Source organism: Panthera tigris, chromosome E2, assembly GCF_018350195.1.
Source record: "Panthera tigris isolate Pti1 chromosome E2, P.tigris_Pti1_mat1.1, whole genome shotgun sequence".
NCBI classification, from domain to species: domain Eukaryota; kingdom Metazoa; phylum Chordata; class Mammalia; order Carnivora; family Felidae; genus Panthera; species Panthera tigris.
Window position 1 is genome coordinate 6125990 of NC_056674.1, and position 19838 is coordinate 6145827.

The 19838-nt window shown below is 42.5% G+C and overlaps 2 protein-coding genes across 2 annotated transcripts; both read right to left on the minus strand.

Moving 5' to 3' along the window:
• Positions 1-3616: 3616 nt before the first annotated feature.
• On the minus strand, positions 3617-5956 carry LOC122234312 (protein FRG2-like-1). The gene is made up of 4 exons (XM_042970241.1): positions 5741-5956; positions 5391-5465; positions 5089-5169; positions 3617-4823 (listed from the first exon to the last, which is right to left on the minus strand). The coding sequence occupies exons 1-4, from the start codon at positions 5919-5921 to the stop codon at positions 4135-4137; spliced, it is 1026 nt and encodes a 341-aa protein (XP_042826175.1). The 5' UTR covers positions 5922-5956; the 3' UTR covers positions 3617-4134.
• A 7810-nt stretch (positions 5957-13766) lies between these two features.
• LOC107178983 (vomeronasal type-1 receptor 4-like) lies at positions 13767-14808 on the minus strand. The gene has a single exon (XM_015534648.2). The coding sequence runs from the start codon at positions 14706-14708 to the stop codon at positions 13767-13769; it is 942 nt and encodes a 313-aa protein (XP_015390134.2). The 5' UTR covers positions 14709-14808.
• Between the last annotated feature and the right edge of the window lie 5030 nt (positions 14809-19838).

The following is a 19838-nucleotide window of genomic DNA, read 5'->3' on the forward strand; positions in this document are numbered from 1 at the left end:
TATAATCACACGGGACTGGGAATGTGGGAGTACAGGCGAGTGTGTAAATGTGTGTGCTTGTGTTTGATGAGCATGTGCATGAGTGAGTTTGCTATGGAGTGTATGAGGGTGTGATTGTGTGAGGGTATATGGCTGTGCATTTGAGTATTATGTTGTGCATATGCACATGTGTTTGCATCTATGTGTAATGTGTATGTATTTGTATTTGTGAACTAAGGATTGTCCACCATTATGGTTCTAATGTCTGACTTAGACATGGGGAGTATTTGTGTATTTATGGTAGGGAAAACAAAGGATTAGTTTGAACTCATGTTTCTTAATAATAAAGTCAATTAGGGGCGCCTGGGTGGTTCAGTCGGTTAAGCATCTGACTTCGGCTCAGGTCCTGATCTCACGGTTTGTGAGTTCAAGCCCCGCATCGGGCTCTGTGCTGACGATTCAGAGCCTGGAGCCTGCTTGGGATTCTGTGTCTCCTTCTCTCTCTGCACCTCCCCCAACTTGTGCTCTGTCTCTCAAAAATAAATAAATGTAAAAAAAAATTTTTTTAATAATAAAGGCAATTAGAGCTGATGACTGAAAACTCAGCAAAAATACAGGCGTGGAAAGATATAACCATCAAATGCTATTTAAATGAGTATTGGGGCCCCTGGGTGGCTCAGTTGGTTACACCTCCGACTCTGGATTTTGGCTCAGGACCTGATCTCACATTTGGTGATACTCAGCACTGTGTCAGGCTCTGCACTGACAGTCCGGACCTGCTTGGGATTCTCTCTCTCCCTTTCTCTCTGCCCCCCTCCCCCACTTGCATGCTTATACTCTATCGCTCTCTCTTTTTCTCTCAAAATAAATTTAAACATCTTAAAAATTAATTTAAATGAGTATTGTCTTATCTGAGCATTAAAGGAATTATTGAATCTGCCCATTTCATCATCTGATCCTGGTGCTTTTATTTGTGAGGGTCTCAAAAACTTCTCCCTTTTTGTAGATATTGTTCTGTTTAGACTTCCTGTTAACACTAGGGAGATCAATATTGGTAAAGCATATCTTCCTAACAAATTTCCACGTCATGTACACTTCCAAATATATTGGCACTGAGTTGTGCAAATAATCCAGTGATCCCTGATGTAAATCATTGTTGGCATGTTCTTTGATTGTAACTCTGAAAATCCTTTGCATATACTTTGATTTCATTTCTATGCTTATAACTTATATGATAGGTCACCTGAGTGGTCTGAATATTAGAAACAACTATATTTGGGGTAGAATTTCTCAAGAGAGCAGAGAATCCATTGAAATTCAAGTGTTTCCTCAACAGTCCCTCATCTATCAGACCTCAGCATTTCCTGCCCTCCTCTTGAACACTTGTCTACCTCCGGGGCTTGTGGAAAAGAGAGAGCTTCTCGCAAACACCTGAGAGATGCTAATTTGGAACTTATAATTGGTTTTTGGCAAGTAGCAACTGGGAGGAAGAAAAGCTTTTCAATATTCTCAGTTCCCCAAACCTGTGCTCTCACTGGAGTTCTGGATGAAATGATTATTTCTTCAGGAAGGGGAGGTTGCAGAATCATAAACCCAGACCTTAAGATCTGGCTGCCTCCCTCCTGCATGTACTGACTGCCATGACCTTCACACTGAGCCAACTGTTCTAACAGGAAGGAGTGAGTGTATTTTTGATTTCCATTTAATAGGCAGAGTCTGCAATGAAAATAAGCTTTTTGTTTTTTAACATGCAGTTGTACTTTTCATTGGACCTTTACCTTATTATAGGATGTGAAGAGTAAATCAATTTCTTACCTTTGTGATAGTAATATCAAGTAATATCAACTACCAAACCCCAAGTATTAATGATGTCATCCCGAATTTCTCATTGCTTATTAACCTCATATACTTTGGTCTATTTTTCAATTCTTATCTCTACTCATCTATCAGTCTTATTTAAGAAACATGTTTCATAGAGCTGCCTATCCATTTTTTCTTTTTTCTTTGTTTTTCAGAATACTTAAAAATGAGATCTACCCTATAATGGATTTTTAAAAATGTTTGTTTTTGAGAGAGAGGGACAGAGCATGAGCTGCGGAGGGGCAGAGAGAGAGGGGGACAGAAGATCTGAAGTGGGCTCCTTGCTGACAGCAAAGAGCCCAATGCAGACTCAAATTCATGAACTATGAGATCATGACCTGAGCCAAAGTCAGACGCTTAACTAAGTCACCAGACGCACCCCTCTTTATTTTTTAAATTTTAGTTAACATAAGTGTAGTCTTGGCTTCAAGAGTAGAACCCAGTGACTCATCTCTTACACATAGCACCCAGTGCTCATCCCAAAAAGTGCCCTCCTTCATGCCCATCACCCAAAACCTATTCCCCACACACCCCTTCTCCAGCAACCCTCAGTTTGTTCTCTGTACTTAAGAGTCCCTTATGGTTTGCCTCCCTCTTGGTTTTTATCTTAATTTCCCTTCCTTTCCCCTATGTTCATCTGTTGAGTTTCTCAAATTCCACATGAGTGAAATCATGTTTGTTTTTCTCTCATTTATGTTGCTTGGCATAATACACTCTAGTTCCATCCAAATTGTTTCAAACGGCAAGATTTCATTCTTCTTGATTGCTGAGTAGTACTCCATTGCATATATATATACCACTTCTTTATCCTTCATCAGTCAATGGACATTTGGGCTCTTTCCATAATTTGGCTATTGTCCATAGCGCTGCTCTAAACATTGGGGTGCATGTCCACTTGCCCCACTCTTAATGGATTTTTAAGTGTACAAATACATTGATGACTATATGTGCAATGTTGTACAGGAGATCTCTGGAGCTCTTGCTTAACTAAAAGTTTACCCTCATCTTTTTTTCTTTTTCAGAGTTTTCTTGAATATTTTTATTTGTATTTTCAGCTGTAGGGATTTTTTTTTTTTGTAATAACATGCTTGGATTCAATAAGGAACTGGTGGTATCTGTTTCAGAAACAAATTAAATTTATAAATTAGCTTAGGGACAATTGATGTTTGATAATATGGAGTTTTTCTACCTAAGAACAATGATGTGATTTTATATTTGTTTATGTCTACTTTCATATATTTCTGAAATCTTATATGGTTTCTCATATACACTTGATACATTTTTATTGGATTTATTCCCAGGTGTTCTGTTTTTTATTTTATTTTGTTGTATTATTTTATTATTTTAAAATTTTATTTTTCATCCTTTGGTAATAGCACCTCCAATCCCCAAATGTAACTTGCCAATTGTAATTTTTTGTACACATGCAGGCACTTGTTTTGTATAATTTGAAGCCAGGGCATGGGTTCAAACTGATTTATAATATGTTATAATTGAATTGCCCCATTCAGTGGGATAATTAACTGCTATCCCCGTCCTATAATAAGAGCTGCTAGGTGTAGGAAAGTCAAGGTGGAAATGCAGTAGAGGTGAAAAGAAAACAGCCTCCTTCCTAACCCTCACTTGCCATAAAACAAACTCCATCTAGATAAATATGAAATTATCTAAGACCTACAATCCATGAGCATTTTTATTTTATCGCTGTTATGTAGAAATTAGGAACCAAAGGACAAGACAATACGGAAAAAGGTTTATTTTTCTTACATAAAATTCTGCACATTTATAGATGAAAGACTACATCATCCCAGTGTAAAATACAAATTGGAAAGTACATAAAATATATACAAAATGACAGCATCTATCTTGGATTTAATATCCTCTCATAAATAGGATAACTTGAAATCTGCAAAATAGAAGAAAATTTAAAATTTGGCATATGAGCCAGCTGTGAGAATAAGCACATACGGTCAATAACACTAATGTATCTTGAACCAGGTTTCATATAGTAACTGAAAAGTAACTGAAAAGCGAAGGGCAAACCGACATGGTGACTTCACCAAACCGAACAGTACAACCATCCCGCCACATAGATGCTCCCCCAGGCCTGTGGCTTCAGTCCTCCAAGACTGGAGGCAGGGGACCCAAGACTTAGCGCCTTTTCGGATCAAAGGGGAGGAGAGAAGTATGTTTACTTGGCCAGACGTGGGCAACAACATAGGAATTACACCTCGATACCTGTTCTCATCATGAAATAATGCTCGGCCGTCCTAAGACCCTCAAAACACACCACAGTGCCTAACACGAAATCGGACGCGAGCTCGTCAGCTCCGCACTCGGTGTTGGCAGTGCCTTTGCTCCGAGCGCCCCAAGTCTGACACGCGCGGTACCCGCAGTGTGGGCGGTAGCAGGGCCTTGGTCTCGCCCCGGGGGCTGCGCGCGCAGCTCTGCGGCAGCGCGGGTGCCTGACGGAGCGCGGGCGGCTTCCCTCCCGACCCGCGGAGGGGAGGCCCCGTGTCCGTCGCGGGGGGAGCCCCGGGCTTCTCCTGTATCCCCAGCTGGAGCCCGGGGGCCCGGCGGCGGGGCTGGGACGAGCCAGCTCTCTGCAGGGAAGACGTAGGCCGCCTGGTTGGCCATGGTGTAGACGGTCTGCAAGGCCGCGCCCAGAGCCGCCCAGAGCCGCCCGAGCCCCGAGCGCTGCTCCCAGGTCAGCGGGGAACGCTCCCGCTGCTCCCACGCCCCGGCCACGTCCTGACGGACCGCCTCAGACAGGGCGCGCACGGCGGTCACCAGCCTCTTCCGAAGTGGGGGCGGCCGGTCTCCCGGGGACCTGCGCCTGCTCCGCCGGCCGCGCCCGGCGCCCCGCGCCCCGCGTCTCCTGCGCCGGGCACCCGCGGTCTCCTCGCTCTCGCTGCCCTGGCCCGAGTCCGGCGTCGTCCGTTTCCTCTTTCCCGGAGTCACACTGCGCTCCCCTGCTGGAGAGGCCCCTGCGGAGGCAGCACGTGGCCTAGCGCCCCGCCAGCTGGAGTCCCGGGGACCCCACCCCCTCGGGTGAACCCCGCCGGTCTCCCAAGCCTTCCTGCCCCGGCTCCGGGACGAGGCGAGGCCAGGCCCGGCACGGGTCCCCCAGAGCTCCCTGGCTTCCAGGGCCTCCTCACCCGATGCAGCCCCTCAACAACCCTCTGTGCCCACGCCCCGCGTGCCTGACCTGCCTTCCTCTCCGCGCACCTCCGCCCCAAAGCAAGATCCTACCTGCTGCCGGGGGGCAGGTGCTGTCGCTGGAAGTGACTTTCCTCTTGCCGGAGCCCTCCCAACTGGAGCAGCCTTCCGATTCTGCGGACAAAGCCAGAGGTTCTGTGACCGCCTCGGGCCGACCCCTCGCGGCCCTAATCCGTCCTGCACACGCGAGGACCGGGGCTGGCAACCAAGGCCAGGCTCCCAGCTCTTCCTAGAGCCCAGGATGTGCGAGGGTGCCACCGAGCTCCAGTTCCCTGACCGGGGAGACTGAGCCGCCCCACGTCCTGTGCCCCCTCCCCAGCAAAACCAGCTCTCACCTGATCCGGAAATGCAGCTGTCCCTTTTGGGCTCACTTTCCCTGGGATCCTCCTCCTCGGTCTTGGGCTCTGGCCCTGGGGGAAAAGAGGCCGTTTGCGCCAGTGGCCTCTCTCGAGGCCCGCAGAACCCTCTAGTCCATCCCAGACCCCGATTTGTGGACGGTTCTCTCAACACAGCCTGTTCAGCCAGGGTCCGAGGTGAACCTGAGCAAGTTGGGCCCGGGGGGTCAATGCCCCGTTTCTCAAAGCCTCCCTGGAGCTGGGTGATGCTCCCTGCCACCGATTTCCGAATACAACCCTGACCCCTACCCCTCCTTCCAGCCCCCCCACACAAACCACCCGACTCCTACCTCGCCTTTGGGTGCGGCTCTCTCTCAACGGCGACAGTAACGTCTCCTCTTTCCCTTCCAGTGCTTTCTCCTCCACATCTGGGCCGCTTTCTGTGAACGAGTTCTGGTGGCAGGGCGGCCGGTCAGTGGGGTGTCGCACGGATGAGCTGCGGGGCTCTGAGCCTTCAGTTCCAGAGTCCATCTGGAAGCCCCCGGGGACGGCCTTCTCCCTGCACCGCCAGGTCTCCCAAGTGCAGACTGGCCGCTGGCACCTGCCTTTTATAGGCGCCCACGCAGGGCGTGGCTCGCTCCTATTGGCTGGAAAAATTCCACCTTCCTGCCGCTCGGGAACCTGGGCTCTCGCGAGAGATGGAACGTGGCCGCTCGTGCTTCCTGTGGGGGGGCCCCACGCAGCCAAGGGGAGCCTTTTGCAGGGGCCTGTCGTGGTGACAAAAAGCGGGACAACAAAGCCAGAGGGGCAGAGGGACTGGAAGGCTGGGGACCCCTCCCTGTCTTACTTCTGGTCCAACTCCCACCCACAGCTAGTTAAGACCTTACTGGATTTGTGTTCCTTCTTCCCAAGAGTACAGGAATTAGGTAGGTTTATCAGAAAGATTTCTTCCATATCGTTGGAAAACATGTATTGTCAGTATTCTTCTCGCTGATAATTTCGTTCTGAGTAAGTCACAGGAAAGTCGGACTTAAAAAAAATGTCCACCAGACCCCTCTGTTGCAAAGGGCGTATTTCTCTCCTGTGTTTCCATTCTTGGCCAAAGAGAGCGGGAACTCTGCCTGGACCTTTAACGACTGGATGTCACTGTAGGAACATCAACAAGTCAATCTTACCTATGAGTACATCTGACAAATACCACATGTTTATATAAAAGTGAAACCAGCAATGAACTAAAAATAATTCACGGTGAAGATAGTTCGCCAATATTGATTTATTTTCATTAAAGGTTTTTAAGCCTTTTTAATAGTTTATTTATTTTGAGAGAGAGAATGCACGTGCAAGGGGGGGGAGGGGCAGAGAGAATCCCAAGCAGGCTCCTCACTCACAGTGCTCAGCGCCATGTGGGTCTTCAACCCACCAACCCTGAGATCAAGACCTGAGCTTCACTGACTGAGCCACTCAAGCGCCCTCATTAAAGGTTTTAATATGGAAATTTCAAGCATTCACACAATTAAAGAAAATAAAGTGAATCTGTTTTTTAAGGCCACCTCAAAATGTGTTAGTGTTTTGCCATTCTCGTATCATCCACTGAAAACTTCTCCTTTGGAATGGGGGTTCGGTGGGAAATGGAGCTGGAATCTTGAGTGCAAATCGTGGAATTCAGGATTTCTGTAATCAACCAGTGGCGAGCCATAAAATTCATCTCTAATAAATAACTACTCAAGGATATAAAAGATAATAAAAAGACTCCCAGTCTATTACAACACAAATTACTTTTTACTTTATTTTTTTGAAGATTTTATTTTTAAGCAATCTCTACACCCAACCTGGGACTCAAATTCACAACTCTGAATACAAAAGTCACATGCTTTACTGACTGAACCAGCCAGGCACCCCTATTGTTTAGTTTCTTAATGTCATCTAATACCCAGTTCATAGTCACATTCTCCCAAATTACTCAAACACATTTTTTAATTGTTTTTCTTTGTTTTGAACCAGGATCTAAATAAAGTTCCTACATTACTAATACTTACTACCTGGTACATTCTGTCTGAAAATATAATTTAAGGCCAGGTACAAAATGGAAGTGCATACTTGCAATTCCCATCACTTTGAGAGAAATATATCCAGAATATATAAAAATTAATGTCTACCCATTAAAAGGAAAGAAAAACAATCCGCAGTGAATTGAATAAGAAATTCAAAAGGACAATTCACGTGTTAGTAAGACTGTGATGAATATGATGTTGTGTTATGTACAGCATTGCTTACAATAAAACAAATGGAAATAAACAACATCATCAATTCACATGCATGTAATTAGTAAAAATTCAGACATTACCCTGTGTATCAAGGATGTGGGGAATTGAAGACTCTCCTCCAGGGTTAGTGTGGGTTGTGATTGGTTTAACCCCTTCAGGGGACAATATGGGCACTAAATATAAAGATGCCTGAAAACCATGATCCGGAAATTTGGTTCCTCACTTTCTGTTTATAGCAACAGGGAATTCATAGCAAACAAGAACGTGGGCCAAGTATGTTCGTGGCAGCATTGCCAGTGGAAGGAAAATATTAGGAACAACATAAGTCCCCTTGAATAGGATCAGAGATTAAAAGCAAAGGTCCAGTCCAAGTAAATGGCAAACAGTGCTGAAACGGGATGAACTACAGGTATATGTGTGAAAGGGAGAATCTTCAGAAACAATTGAGAGAAACGTCATGATACAGAATTGAACAGTATTTGGATGTGTATACATATCTTGCACTTGCAGAAAGCAATATATAATTTAAAAAATAGGTGCATATATGTTAAAATATCTTAAATGCTTGGAAATGACACTCATCAAATTATAGTTGATGATATCAGATGTGTGGCAAAATAAAAAACAAATAAGAATGAAATAAAAATGCAGAGGAAAATAAACAGGAAATAATCCCTTTATATCTTCAGAGTGATTAATCAAAGTGGATTGTCTCCAGCTGGTGCGGTGAGCTCCAAAGCTTGAGCGGGGCCTCCTCGGGCAGTAAAAAGGCCAGCTGGAGGGGGAGGCTTCTGGTCCGCCTCATCCTTTCTCAATTATCCTGGACATATTCAATATGTCCCATGGAGTTTGCTCGGCCTCCAAAATTTGAACTGCAAGGACAGCTGAGCCATTATCATCCTCCTCAGATCTTTTGATCTTTTGTCCTTGGTTCCCGATTTAAAATAGGTTGTGAATTGGAATTTCAATAAAAACTTAAATAAAAATTTTTTTAAATAAAATAAAATGAGTTGCGGTTATGACTATTGATTGCATCACGAAGTTCCAGACACTTAACAGGTTACATGTCTGTGTCCCCTCCAGAAAAAACAATTCCCAAAGCAAAACACTTGTCCTGATAGTAACCTTTGAAAACTGCCTGTGATTGTCTCACTGACCACTGTCCTCTTCGACCCACAGATAATGTGCAAGACCTGTTATCAGGCCTGTGGACACATGGCGAGGACCAGGAGATGTCCCCTGAAGGACTGGGCTGGGGCCCTTGTCTCCCAGCCCTCGGCCTCCAGGGAGGAGAAGAACCTGGAACCAAGGAAGCCTCAGCAATTCCAGACCCCGGGCCTCTTGGCAAGACTGACAGAAGCAAAAAAGGCAAAGGTGAGGAATCTGGGTGGTTGAAGCCATTCTTAGAACTGGAATCCGAGGATGCTGGAATCCGATGTCTTTTTCTTTGTTCTGCATGCACAGCCATCTCCAAGCTCACACAGAGATTCAATAGAAATATAGAAAGAGCTCAATAGTTTTCAGGGTTCCTCACTCAGGAACGCAAAATGATAAATAATAATAATATATGTATAGAGTATAATAATACATAAAAATTTACCCATTGTATATGTAAATATATATTTTATGTTATATAAATATATGAAATATATGTATATATAACATATTTTTAAGGATTTTACTTTCACGTAATCTCTGCACCCAATGTGGGGCTCAAACTCATAACCCTGAGATCAAGAGTTTTATGCTCCACTGACTAAGGCAGCCAGGTCCCCCTATAACACACATATTTTAAATTGTATAATATATGTAAATATATATGATATATATAACTTGTATGTTATATATAACAGATACATATTTAATATATAATGTTTAAATTTCTATATATTATTATATTACATATTATATTTTAAATTTTGTATTGTATATAAAATATATAAAAATATAAAATAAAATTATAAAATTTAAGGAATATGTATGCTGAAATTTCTAGTTTTGTAGTTTATTTTTATTTATTTTGAGAGAGAGATAGAGACTATGTGGGGGAGGGGCAGAGAGAGAGGGAGACAGAATCCCAAGCAGGACCTGTGCTGCCAGCGCAGAGCCTGATTTGGGGCTGGAACTCACCAACTGTGAGATCATGACCTGAGTCTAAATCATGAGTCGGATGCTCAACCAAGTGAGCGACCCAGGCGCCCCTTGAGGTTGGATACCTCTGTATATGTGAAATGACCATTTGCATTTTTTACTGTGAAATGTTTCCATAGGTTCTAGGTCTCTTTTTCCTTTTTTGAGATGTCTTTTTACTCTTCATTGAGGGTAAAACATATTTTATTTGACTGGTGTTTTTCTACAACATCCTACCAGGCTGACGCCTACCCACATATCCAGGAATAGATCTGACCTGTCAGGACACCTGAGATGACATCCGCCCATGTGGATCCATCCAGCCTTCCATCTAAAGACTTGATTTGAAGGGGCACCTGGGTGGCTCAGTCGGCTGAGCATCTGACTCTTGATTTCAGCTCAGGTCATGATCTCGTCGTTTTGTGAGTTCAAGCCCCATGTTGGGCTCTGTGCTGACAGTACAGAGCCTGCTTGGGATTCTCCCTCTCTTTCACCCCTCCCCCACTTGTGTTCTCTCTGTCTCTCTCAAACTTAAAAAAATAAAAAAAGACTTGAACTGAATTCTCTCTTAGCTCATGAACCAGCCTTAGGATGGGAGGTGGACTTATTGATGCACCCCATGCTGCACCCAAGCACTTTGGCCAGGACCCCAATTTCACTGCCATGCTGGCAGTCACAGTGTGCACAAGGTTTGCAGTGCCCAGCAGGAATGGTCCAAGTAAGAAAAATAGAGGGGCTCCTGGGTGGCTCAATCAGGTAAGCTTTGGACTCTTGATTTCAGCTCAGGTCATTATCCCGGGGTGATGAGATCAAGCCCCATACTGAGCTCCATGCTGAGCATGGAGCCTGCTTAAGATCCTCTTCTCCCTATCTCTCCTTCTGCCCCTACCCATTTGCATGTGCTCTCTCTCTCTCAAAAAAACAAAACAAAACAAAACAAAAAACCAAAAAAGAAGCAAAACTATTGGCATCCTCCCACAATATGGAAGGGATTCTAATATCTTAAGCAACCACCATGAAGACAATGAGCGTTTTTCCCTCCCAGTTTTATTGAGATACAATTGACATGTAACATTGTGCAAGTTTAAGATATACAACGTGACAATTTGATACACATATATATTGCAAAATGAATACCACAACAGGGGTAGTTAAGACCTTTATCTCATTACGTAATTCTTTTTTTGGTGTATTGGGAATGTTTAAAATCTATTCTCTTAGCAACTTCCAAGTATATAACACAGTATTGTTAGCTGTAGTCACCATGCTGTACATTAGAACCCCAGAAACTTATTCATCTTATAACTGGAAGCTTGTACCCTTTGACTACCGTCTCCCCATCTCCCCTGGCACCCATCCCTGTCAATGACCATTCTATTGTCTAGGAGTTTGGTTTTATTTATATTCCACATGCAAACAATATCATATATGTCATATATGCATCTTTGTCTATCTGACTTATCTTGCTTAGCAGAATGCCCTCGAGAGCCATCTGTGTTGTTGCAAATGGTAGGATTTCCTTCTTTTGTGTTGCTGGATAATGTTCCATTGTATATGGATACACCACATTTTCTTTATCCATTGAAGTGAATTTCAGTAAAGTGGAAGCCTCCCCTTACTTCCTCACCTTAGATATTTGAGGGTGCTCCTCCCAAATCTCCCTCATTCCAACATGGCCAACTGGCATCCTCACACTTTAAAGAAAAACCTACCTTCTACAAATTCATGCCAGTTTATCCCAGATGGCATTTTTTGCGTTTTTTTCCTTTTTTAAAACTTTAATTGAAGTAGAGTTGACACATAATATCATATTAGTTTCAGGTGTACAACGTAGTGATTTGACAACTATGTACATTCTGATATGCTCACCATGATAAGTATGGTCACCGTCTGTCGCCTCACACAGTTGTTACTGTATTATTGACTATATTCCCTATGCTGTAACTCTTCATCCTCATGGATTATTTATTTTATCACTGAAAGTGTGTGCCTCTTAGTCCCCTTCATTTCTTTCATCTATCCCTCTACACCCTCCCCACTGGCAACCACCAGTTCATTCTCTGTGTTTGTGAGTATGTGTCTCTTTTGTTGTTGTTGTTCATTCATTCATTTCTTTTGATTTTTAGATTCCACAAATAAGTGAAATCATATGGTATTTGTCCTTCTCTCTCTGACTTATTTCATGGAACATAATAAACTCTAGGTCTATTCATGTTGTCACAAATGACATGATTTCATTCTTGTTTATGGTTGAGTAATATTCCATCATGTATATATATCCCATTTTTATCTATTGATGGACACCCAGAATGCTTCCATACCTTAGCTATTGTAACTAATGCTGTAAACAGCGGCATTGTGTGTATCTTTTCAAATTAGTGTTTTAATTTTCCTCGGGCATATACTCAAAAGTAGAATTACTGGGTTGTATTATATTTCTGATGTTAATACTTTGTGGAAATCTCCATACTGTTTACTAGTGGCCACTAAAGTGGCTGCACTAACTGACATTTCTACCAATAATGCACAAGGGCTCCCTTTTCTCTGTATCCTTGCCAACACTTGTTATTTCTTATATCTTTGATACTAGCCACTCTAACTGGTGTGAGATGATATCTCATTGTGGTTTTGATTTGCATTTCCCTGACGATTAGTGATATGAAACATCTTTTCATGTGTCTGTTGGCCATGTGAGTGTCTTTTTTGGAAACATGTCGATTCAGGTCCTATGTCCATTTTTTTTTAACCTTTATTTTTTTGAGACAGAGAGAGAGAGAGCATGAACAGGGGAAGGAGACACAGAATCTGAAACAGGCTCCAGGCTCTGAGCTGTCAGCACAGAGCCCAACACGGGGCTTGAACTCACAGTCTGTGAGTTTGTTGACCTGAGCCGAAGTTGGACACTCAACCGACTGAGCCACCCAGGTGCCCCCCATGTCCATTTTTTTAAAAAGTTTTCTTATGTTTATTTATTTTTGAGAGAGAGAGACAGAGTGAGAGTAGGGGAGGGGGAGAGAGAGGGAGATACAGAATCTGAAGTAGGCTCCAGGCTCTGAGCTGTCAGCACAGAGCCTGATGTGGGGCTCGAGTTCACACACTCTGAGATCATGACCTGAGCTAAAGTCAGACACTTAACCAACTGAGCCACCCAGATGCACTCCTCTGCTCATTTTAAAATCAGATTATTATTATTTTTTGGTTGAGCTGTGTGAGCTCCTTATATATTTTGAACATTAACCCCTTACCCCTTATTAGATATATCATTTGCAAATATCTTCTCCCATTCAGTAGGTTGCCTGATGTGTTTTTTAAAATTGCCACCCACTCACTTTTTTCATCAGTGACAACAGGTTTTTGTGCTCTCCTTTGTCCCAACCCAGGTCCCTTTGTCCATTTCTATGTTAAATGCCTTAAATGTGCTAATATCCCTCCATGTCATCATATTTTAAAGATTACTGTCTCCCTAAGGTTTAAACTACAAGTTTTATAACTTAGTCCCAAATGTTCCTAACTGAACCTGAATTTGCACTCCACCATCACCCCATCCTACTTCATTATTACTTGAGAACATTCTTTTCTTCACTTTCTTGAATGGCCGTCTCACATGTTAACTTTTCTTGCAACTTTTCAGCAATTCCAAGCGTAGTTAATTTCTGGATATATTTAGTATGTCAAATTAAAAATCACAACACTCAAATACTCCCTCACAATCTCTAGATTGTTTCAGGAACATGTTTTAATTGCACAGATTCCAAACTATTTCACTGGAAGTGTGAACAAAATTTCAATTACATAAGTATTTTCATAATAATTGCATTAATATTTCATTCACATTTACTATTACCACTGATTGTTTTTTATTGGGACAGATGCTCATTCTGGCTTGCTGACCACTCTCCTGGGGTGTGATTGTTGCATCATTATGCTGGCAGCTCGGGGAATGAATGAAGTAACAACTGTACACTGCGCAAAAACGTACAATTTACGCGTTTGTTATCACTTTCGTGGATGTTGTGTACCTCAGCCAGGGAAGGTAGAACCTGGACACACAGGAGTTACAGTTCATGAGAACAAAGGGGCAGGCAGTTGGGAAACATCCACTGATGAAGGCAGAGACGCTCACCAGCAACCAGCTGGGATTATCGAAAACAGCAATAAAGACTTGGCAGATGGAGGAGAGGGAGTAGAAACACACAAAGGTGCTCACCAGGACGAGGATGCTCTGGGTGGCTCTGGACTCAGGAGAGGATCTGGGGGAGACATTAGTGCTGTGAATGTGCTGGACCCTCTGCCTGTGCCTGTGCAGGATGAAGACCATGTGGCCACTGGCCCAGACCATGAGCCCCAAACATAACACATCAGGGAATGATAACAACGCTGCATGTAGCAATTGTGTGATTTTGTTATTAGTTGTCCCAGAACAGTATTGCAAATCCTTTCTCATTGAGATGCTCATGTTGTTCTGTTTGCCAGTCACGTGGATAAGGAAAATGATATTTACCAGCATGCAGATAGTCCAGCACAGGAATATAGAGAAGTCAATGTACTTGAGAGCTTTCCTTTTAAGTTTTATCCCCCTGGCCTTCTGGGGGCTGATTGTGATGGCCTGGAAGGCACTCAAGAGGCAGGTGCTGCCTATGGACACTCCCCTGCCTATTCTGTGAAGATAGAAAAGAAGTTTGCATCCAATATCACCTGGAAAATTGTTCCACCTGAAAGCTGCCATCATCTGGGGGACTCCTTTACAGAGGAGGGATAAGGAGTTGGCTGCAACCAGGTGTTTGACAATCAAATCTGTGGGCCTCAACCTGCACCCAGTGAAGGAGAGGAAGAGATAATGGTAAAGAAGAGAGAAATTCCCCAAGATTCCGACCACGGTTTGGGTTAAGAAGATCACTCCTATGACCAAATCCCTGGAGGCCATTCTGCCGGTTTCCAGTCACTGAGATTTATCTTCAGAACCAGAGGATCCTGCATGGGAATATGAGGTGTGGGCATCATGCGTCTTGTCAACTAAAATCCAATATTCTCCACTTATCATTAGTTTCTCCTTCGAAATGGTGTTGAGAAAACCAGATATCCATATGTAAAAGGGTGAAATTGGACCCCTATCTTTGACCATACACAACAAATCAACTCAAAATGGATGAAAGACTTAAACATAAGATGTGAAACTGTAAAACCGCTTCAGGAAAACATAGGGGAAAATCTTCTTGGCATTGGTCTTGGCAATGATCCTGGATCTGATATCAACAGCAGAGGCAGCAAAACCAAAAAAACACAAGTGGGATTATATAAAACTAAAAAGCTTCTGCAGAGCAAAGGAAATAATCACGAAAGTGAAAAGGCAGTCTATGGAATGGGACAAAATACTTGCAAAGCATTCATCTGACAAGGGGTTAATATACCAAACATAAGAATCTCCAACAACTCAATAGAAGAAACCACCAAATAACCCAATTAAGAAATGGGCAACTTTAGGAATAGACATTTCTCCAAAGAACATATGAATGATCAAGGATATGAAAAGGTGCTTGACTCTACTAATCATCAGGGAAATGCAGATCAAATCCACAATGAGATGTTATCTCACATCTGTTAGAATGACTAGTATCTTCCAAGCCCCAAAGATAACAAGTGTTGGTAAGGATGTGGAAAAATTGGAGTCCTTATACACTACTGGTAGAAATGTAGAATATTGCAGCCACCATGGAAAAGTATAGAAGTTCCTCAAAAAAAAAAAATGTGATAGAACTATCTCATCATCCAGAAATCCCACTTCTTGGTATATATCCAAAAAAATTGAAACCAAGGTCTCAAAGAGGTGTCTGCATGCCCACATTCATTACAGCATTATTCACAATAGCCAAGTTATGGAAACAATTGAAATGCCCATTGACTATGAATGGATGAGGAAAGTGGAGTATATACATACAATGAGATATTATCTAAGCTTCAAAAAGAAGGAACTCCTACTTGGATGAACATAGAAGACGTTATGCTAAGTGAAATAAGCGAACCACAGAAGGAAAAATACGGTATGGTTTCACCTACATGCGGAATCTAAAATAGTCAAACCCATAGAAGCAGAGAATAGAACAGTGGTTGCCAGGGGCTGGAGGGAGGGCAAATGGGGAATTGTTCAATGTGTGTAAAGTTTCAGTTTTACAAGATGAGTGAGTTGTAGAGATCTGTTGCACAATATGGTGACTATAGTTAGTAGTACAGTATTGTGCACTTCCAATTATGAAAAGAGCCTATACTTTAAGTGAAGTGCTCTGACCAAACACACATACACACACACACAGGAACACAAGGAATGCTTTGGAAGTGCTGGATATTTTAGTACCTTGATTGTGGTGATGGCATCACATAGGTAAGCAGATTTCCAAACTCATCAAAATATATACATTAAATATGTGCGATTTTTGGCACGTCAATTGTATATCAATAAAGGTTAACAAGAGAAATATTAATTTTTAAAGAGATTTTCAAGAGTTGAGTATATAACCTTTTTTAAAAAATTGTTTATTCAGTTTTGAGAGAGAGTGAGCATTGGGATAGCCAAAGCAGGCTCCGTGCTGACAGCAGCAAACCCGATGTAGGGCTTACATTCAAGAACCATGAGATCGCAACCTGAGCTGAAGTCAGATGTGCAACTGACTCAGGCACCCAGGCGCCCCAAGCGTTTAAAGCAAATAACAATGTACGAGCCATTGCTATGCGGTTCATACATGTTGTAACTTACTTTTTAAACAAAACTCTGAGTCATCACTACTATCCCTTTCATTTTAAAGACAAGGAGAATGCAGACAGGATAGGTGATTTGCCTGAATTCATACCATACTTGGGGCAAAGTGTGGACTTGAATCTGGCTGAGTTGTTTGCAGACACAGTGCATCTAATGGCTATACTATGCTAAGTAAGCTAGACAGCTGTGTTCTTTGAAAAATCTATATATAGAGTTTTGGTTTTAGCTTTGCCTTTTTATTTTAGCTTGATAGTATGTTACTTTATAATTTTTGTTATAACTTTCACGATGTGTAAAGATTTGTTCTGTAGACCAATATCAAAATGAATAAAGCTTTAGAGATTTAATAAAATGTAGATGCACTGATTGCAGATTCATGTTATAGGAACCTGTCCCATGACAAATTGAATTGAATGAATGCAAGCAAGAACGACTCAAGAGTAGGATGGAAACAGAAAGAAAAAAACCTTTGGGGCATTTGCCTTTATGTCAAGAACAAAAGTATAAGGAAACCTATCATAATCTCATGTCTTGCCCTGAAGTATGGGATGTTGAATTCTAATATGGGATAAAATAGAGTAAGGTAAAAACTGAAGTATTAGTAATTTAGATCATATGCTTATTTATTAATACCAGGTTAGGAACTATTAACCATGTGGTAAGTTCTCTGAAACATATTAAAATATGACATATGCAAATTGTAAACTCTAATACAGGACCGTTGTGTGCTTTACAAATTGATGTTATAGAATTTACAACTGATACCAGATAAAACACCATAGGATACACGTAAGCCTAACAGCTACTCTTTGAAACACATTATTACAGAACTGTCTTTTCCTTAAATGCTAGTTTCAATAGCTTCCAGAAGAAAACAGTCTCACCGTAATCCACAGACCATGATATTTTCAGCAGAGATACTACTGTCTCCATTAAGCACATCATACTCAGAGTTAGAGAAAACATTTCTATTCTGGCAGTTGTCATTGGGATATCCTGTTTGTTCACAAGATTGCATGATTCGTACAGATTTATTTAAAAAAAAATTTTTTTTTAACGTTTATTTATTTTTGAGACAGAGAGAGACAGAGCATGAATGGGGGAGGGTCAGAGAGAGAGGGAGACACAGAATCTGAAACAGGCTCCAGGCTCTGAGCGGTCAGCACAGAGCCGGACGCGGGGCTTGAACTCACAGACTGCGAGATCATGACCTGAGCCGAAGTCGGCTGCTTAACCGATTGAGCCACCCAGGCGCCCCCCATACAGATTTATTTATCCTAGTCCTTATTATAAACATGTAGGGATTACAGGAACACCTCTAGTAATGCTACCAAGTTGGTCTTTGATTCCTGTAAGGTAGGCTGAAAGCAATTGCTTTCAGATGTACAGGCCAGGGAAAAAAATGGGGCGCCTGGGTGGCTCAGTTGGTTAAGCGTCCAACTTCTGCTCAGGTCATGATCTCACAGTTTGTGGGTTCGAGCCCCACGTCGAGCTCTGTGCTGACAGCTCAGGGTCTGGAGCCTGTTTCCGATTCTGTTTCTGCCCCTCCCGTGCTCACCCTCTGTCTCTCTCTGTCCCTCAAAAATAAATAAACGTTAAAAAAAAAATAACTCTGGCTCAAATTACCTGAAAAATCAGGATTCCTTTTCACTGGATTAAATACCCACAATCATTGTCATTGTGGATTACAATAAATCACACCAGGAGCCAGCAGGCATTGGGTAAAGTCTAGGACCCCATCTCTCTTTACTAAGCTCATGTTTCTGTGGCTATGACACTGGATCCGTTTCAAACCCAGAATAATCCCCGTTTCATATACAATCACTTACCCACATTTACTCCCCATAGACGTCTATACCTTATAGACTTGCTTCTCAGACTGAAATGGAAAATATTTTCCCAGAAACATCCCTCCGTGTGGATGGTGAACTCAGTGCAAGGTCATGAGGGCTCATGCATGTGGGAGGGAGGCAGACACGAGACCCTGTGTTATGGGGCAGTGATCGTGACCTCCCCTCCCTTCAGAATTGCAATTATCATTTCACCTTTAGTGGCCATGACAGCGCCGGCTGGGGATCTGAGAACATTTATAAAGAACTTGTTTTCTGAAGTTGGTAATTACCGCAACCAATTACCAATTTCCAGTTAATAACTACAAAGGGACCATTGAAATGACTGGTACAGGCTGTTTTCCATTCCTGAAGGCAGACAGGTCTCACGTGGAGGGGAGCAAAACGCAGAGGTCTGACAGGTGAGGGACTGGGAACGAGTAGGTGTCTCTCCCTGGATCTGCTTTGCTGACAAGTTCTTCCACCCAAGAGTGATTTCTTCCTAATCTTCAGACCACAGAGGTGAACTACCATTAAATTAGAAGCAAAAAGTTGGTACCAGAAAAAATACCTGAGGGTTTTCAAATGTTGAAAATCAAAGACAGGCACTCAATGCCAATTAATTTGGGAGTCTAAATTAAGCCTCAGATGGTTCCTTTTCTATGAGATAAATGCTACATATGCAACTCAAGAGCACTGGATGGTTACCACAGTTTTCCATACTTGTTTTTTGATGTATTTTCAGTAATGAGAACTGTTGCTTTTGTAACACATGAAGAAATATAAAATAGGAGTTCAGATTACCCCTTAGTTGTCTCCTACAAATAAATCTACATCTTATCCAGGCCCACTATCCAATGCCTCTCAATTTCCAAGCCTGGGATGAGAGCCATACGGTGGGCAGCCTCTACTGCACATGCATGTGAGCACACACGCATGCACACACATACAAACACATGCACACACCTCCATATAAATCACATACACAGTCACATATACTCACATACTTATAGACACACATATTCTCTCACCAACTCATGCCCATCCCTATGTACAAACTCTCAGCCAAAATCATACATGCCTCCTACGACTCACACTCACATGGACTCCCACAGTGCCACCATATCTCAAAAATTACACTCACACGCATGTATGTGTATCTAGCCATCATAGCCATGTATGCAAGAAGAGAGCAGTACCTGCCTCTTTATGAATCCATCTTTTATACTTCCCTCTTTGCAACCACCCACAAGGATATCATGATGTGCAATGTATAAAAAATGATGTGAGTATTGCTACTCTAGGTTAAGGCACAAAGTGGAAAAGCTGGAGTGTTGGGGGTCTGATATTGCACGTGTCCTGGATGCCCTCCTTTCTGGCATAGGCGGAGTCTATATGGTAAATAATATACCATGCTGTGGAATTATTTTCTTGGTTCAAGTGGAAATGTCAATATGTGGAATTATTTTCTTGG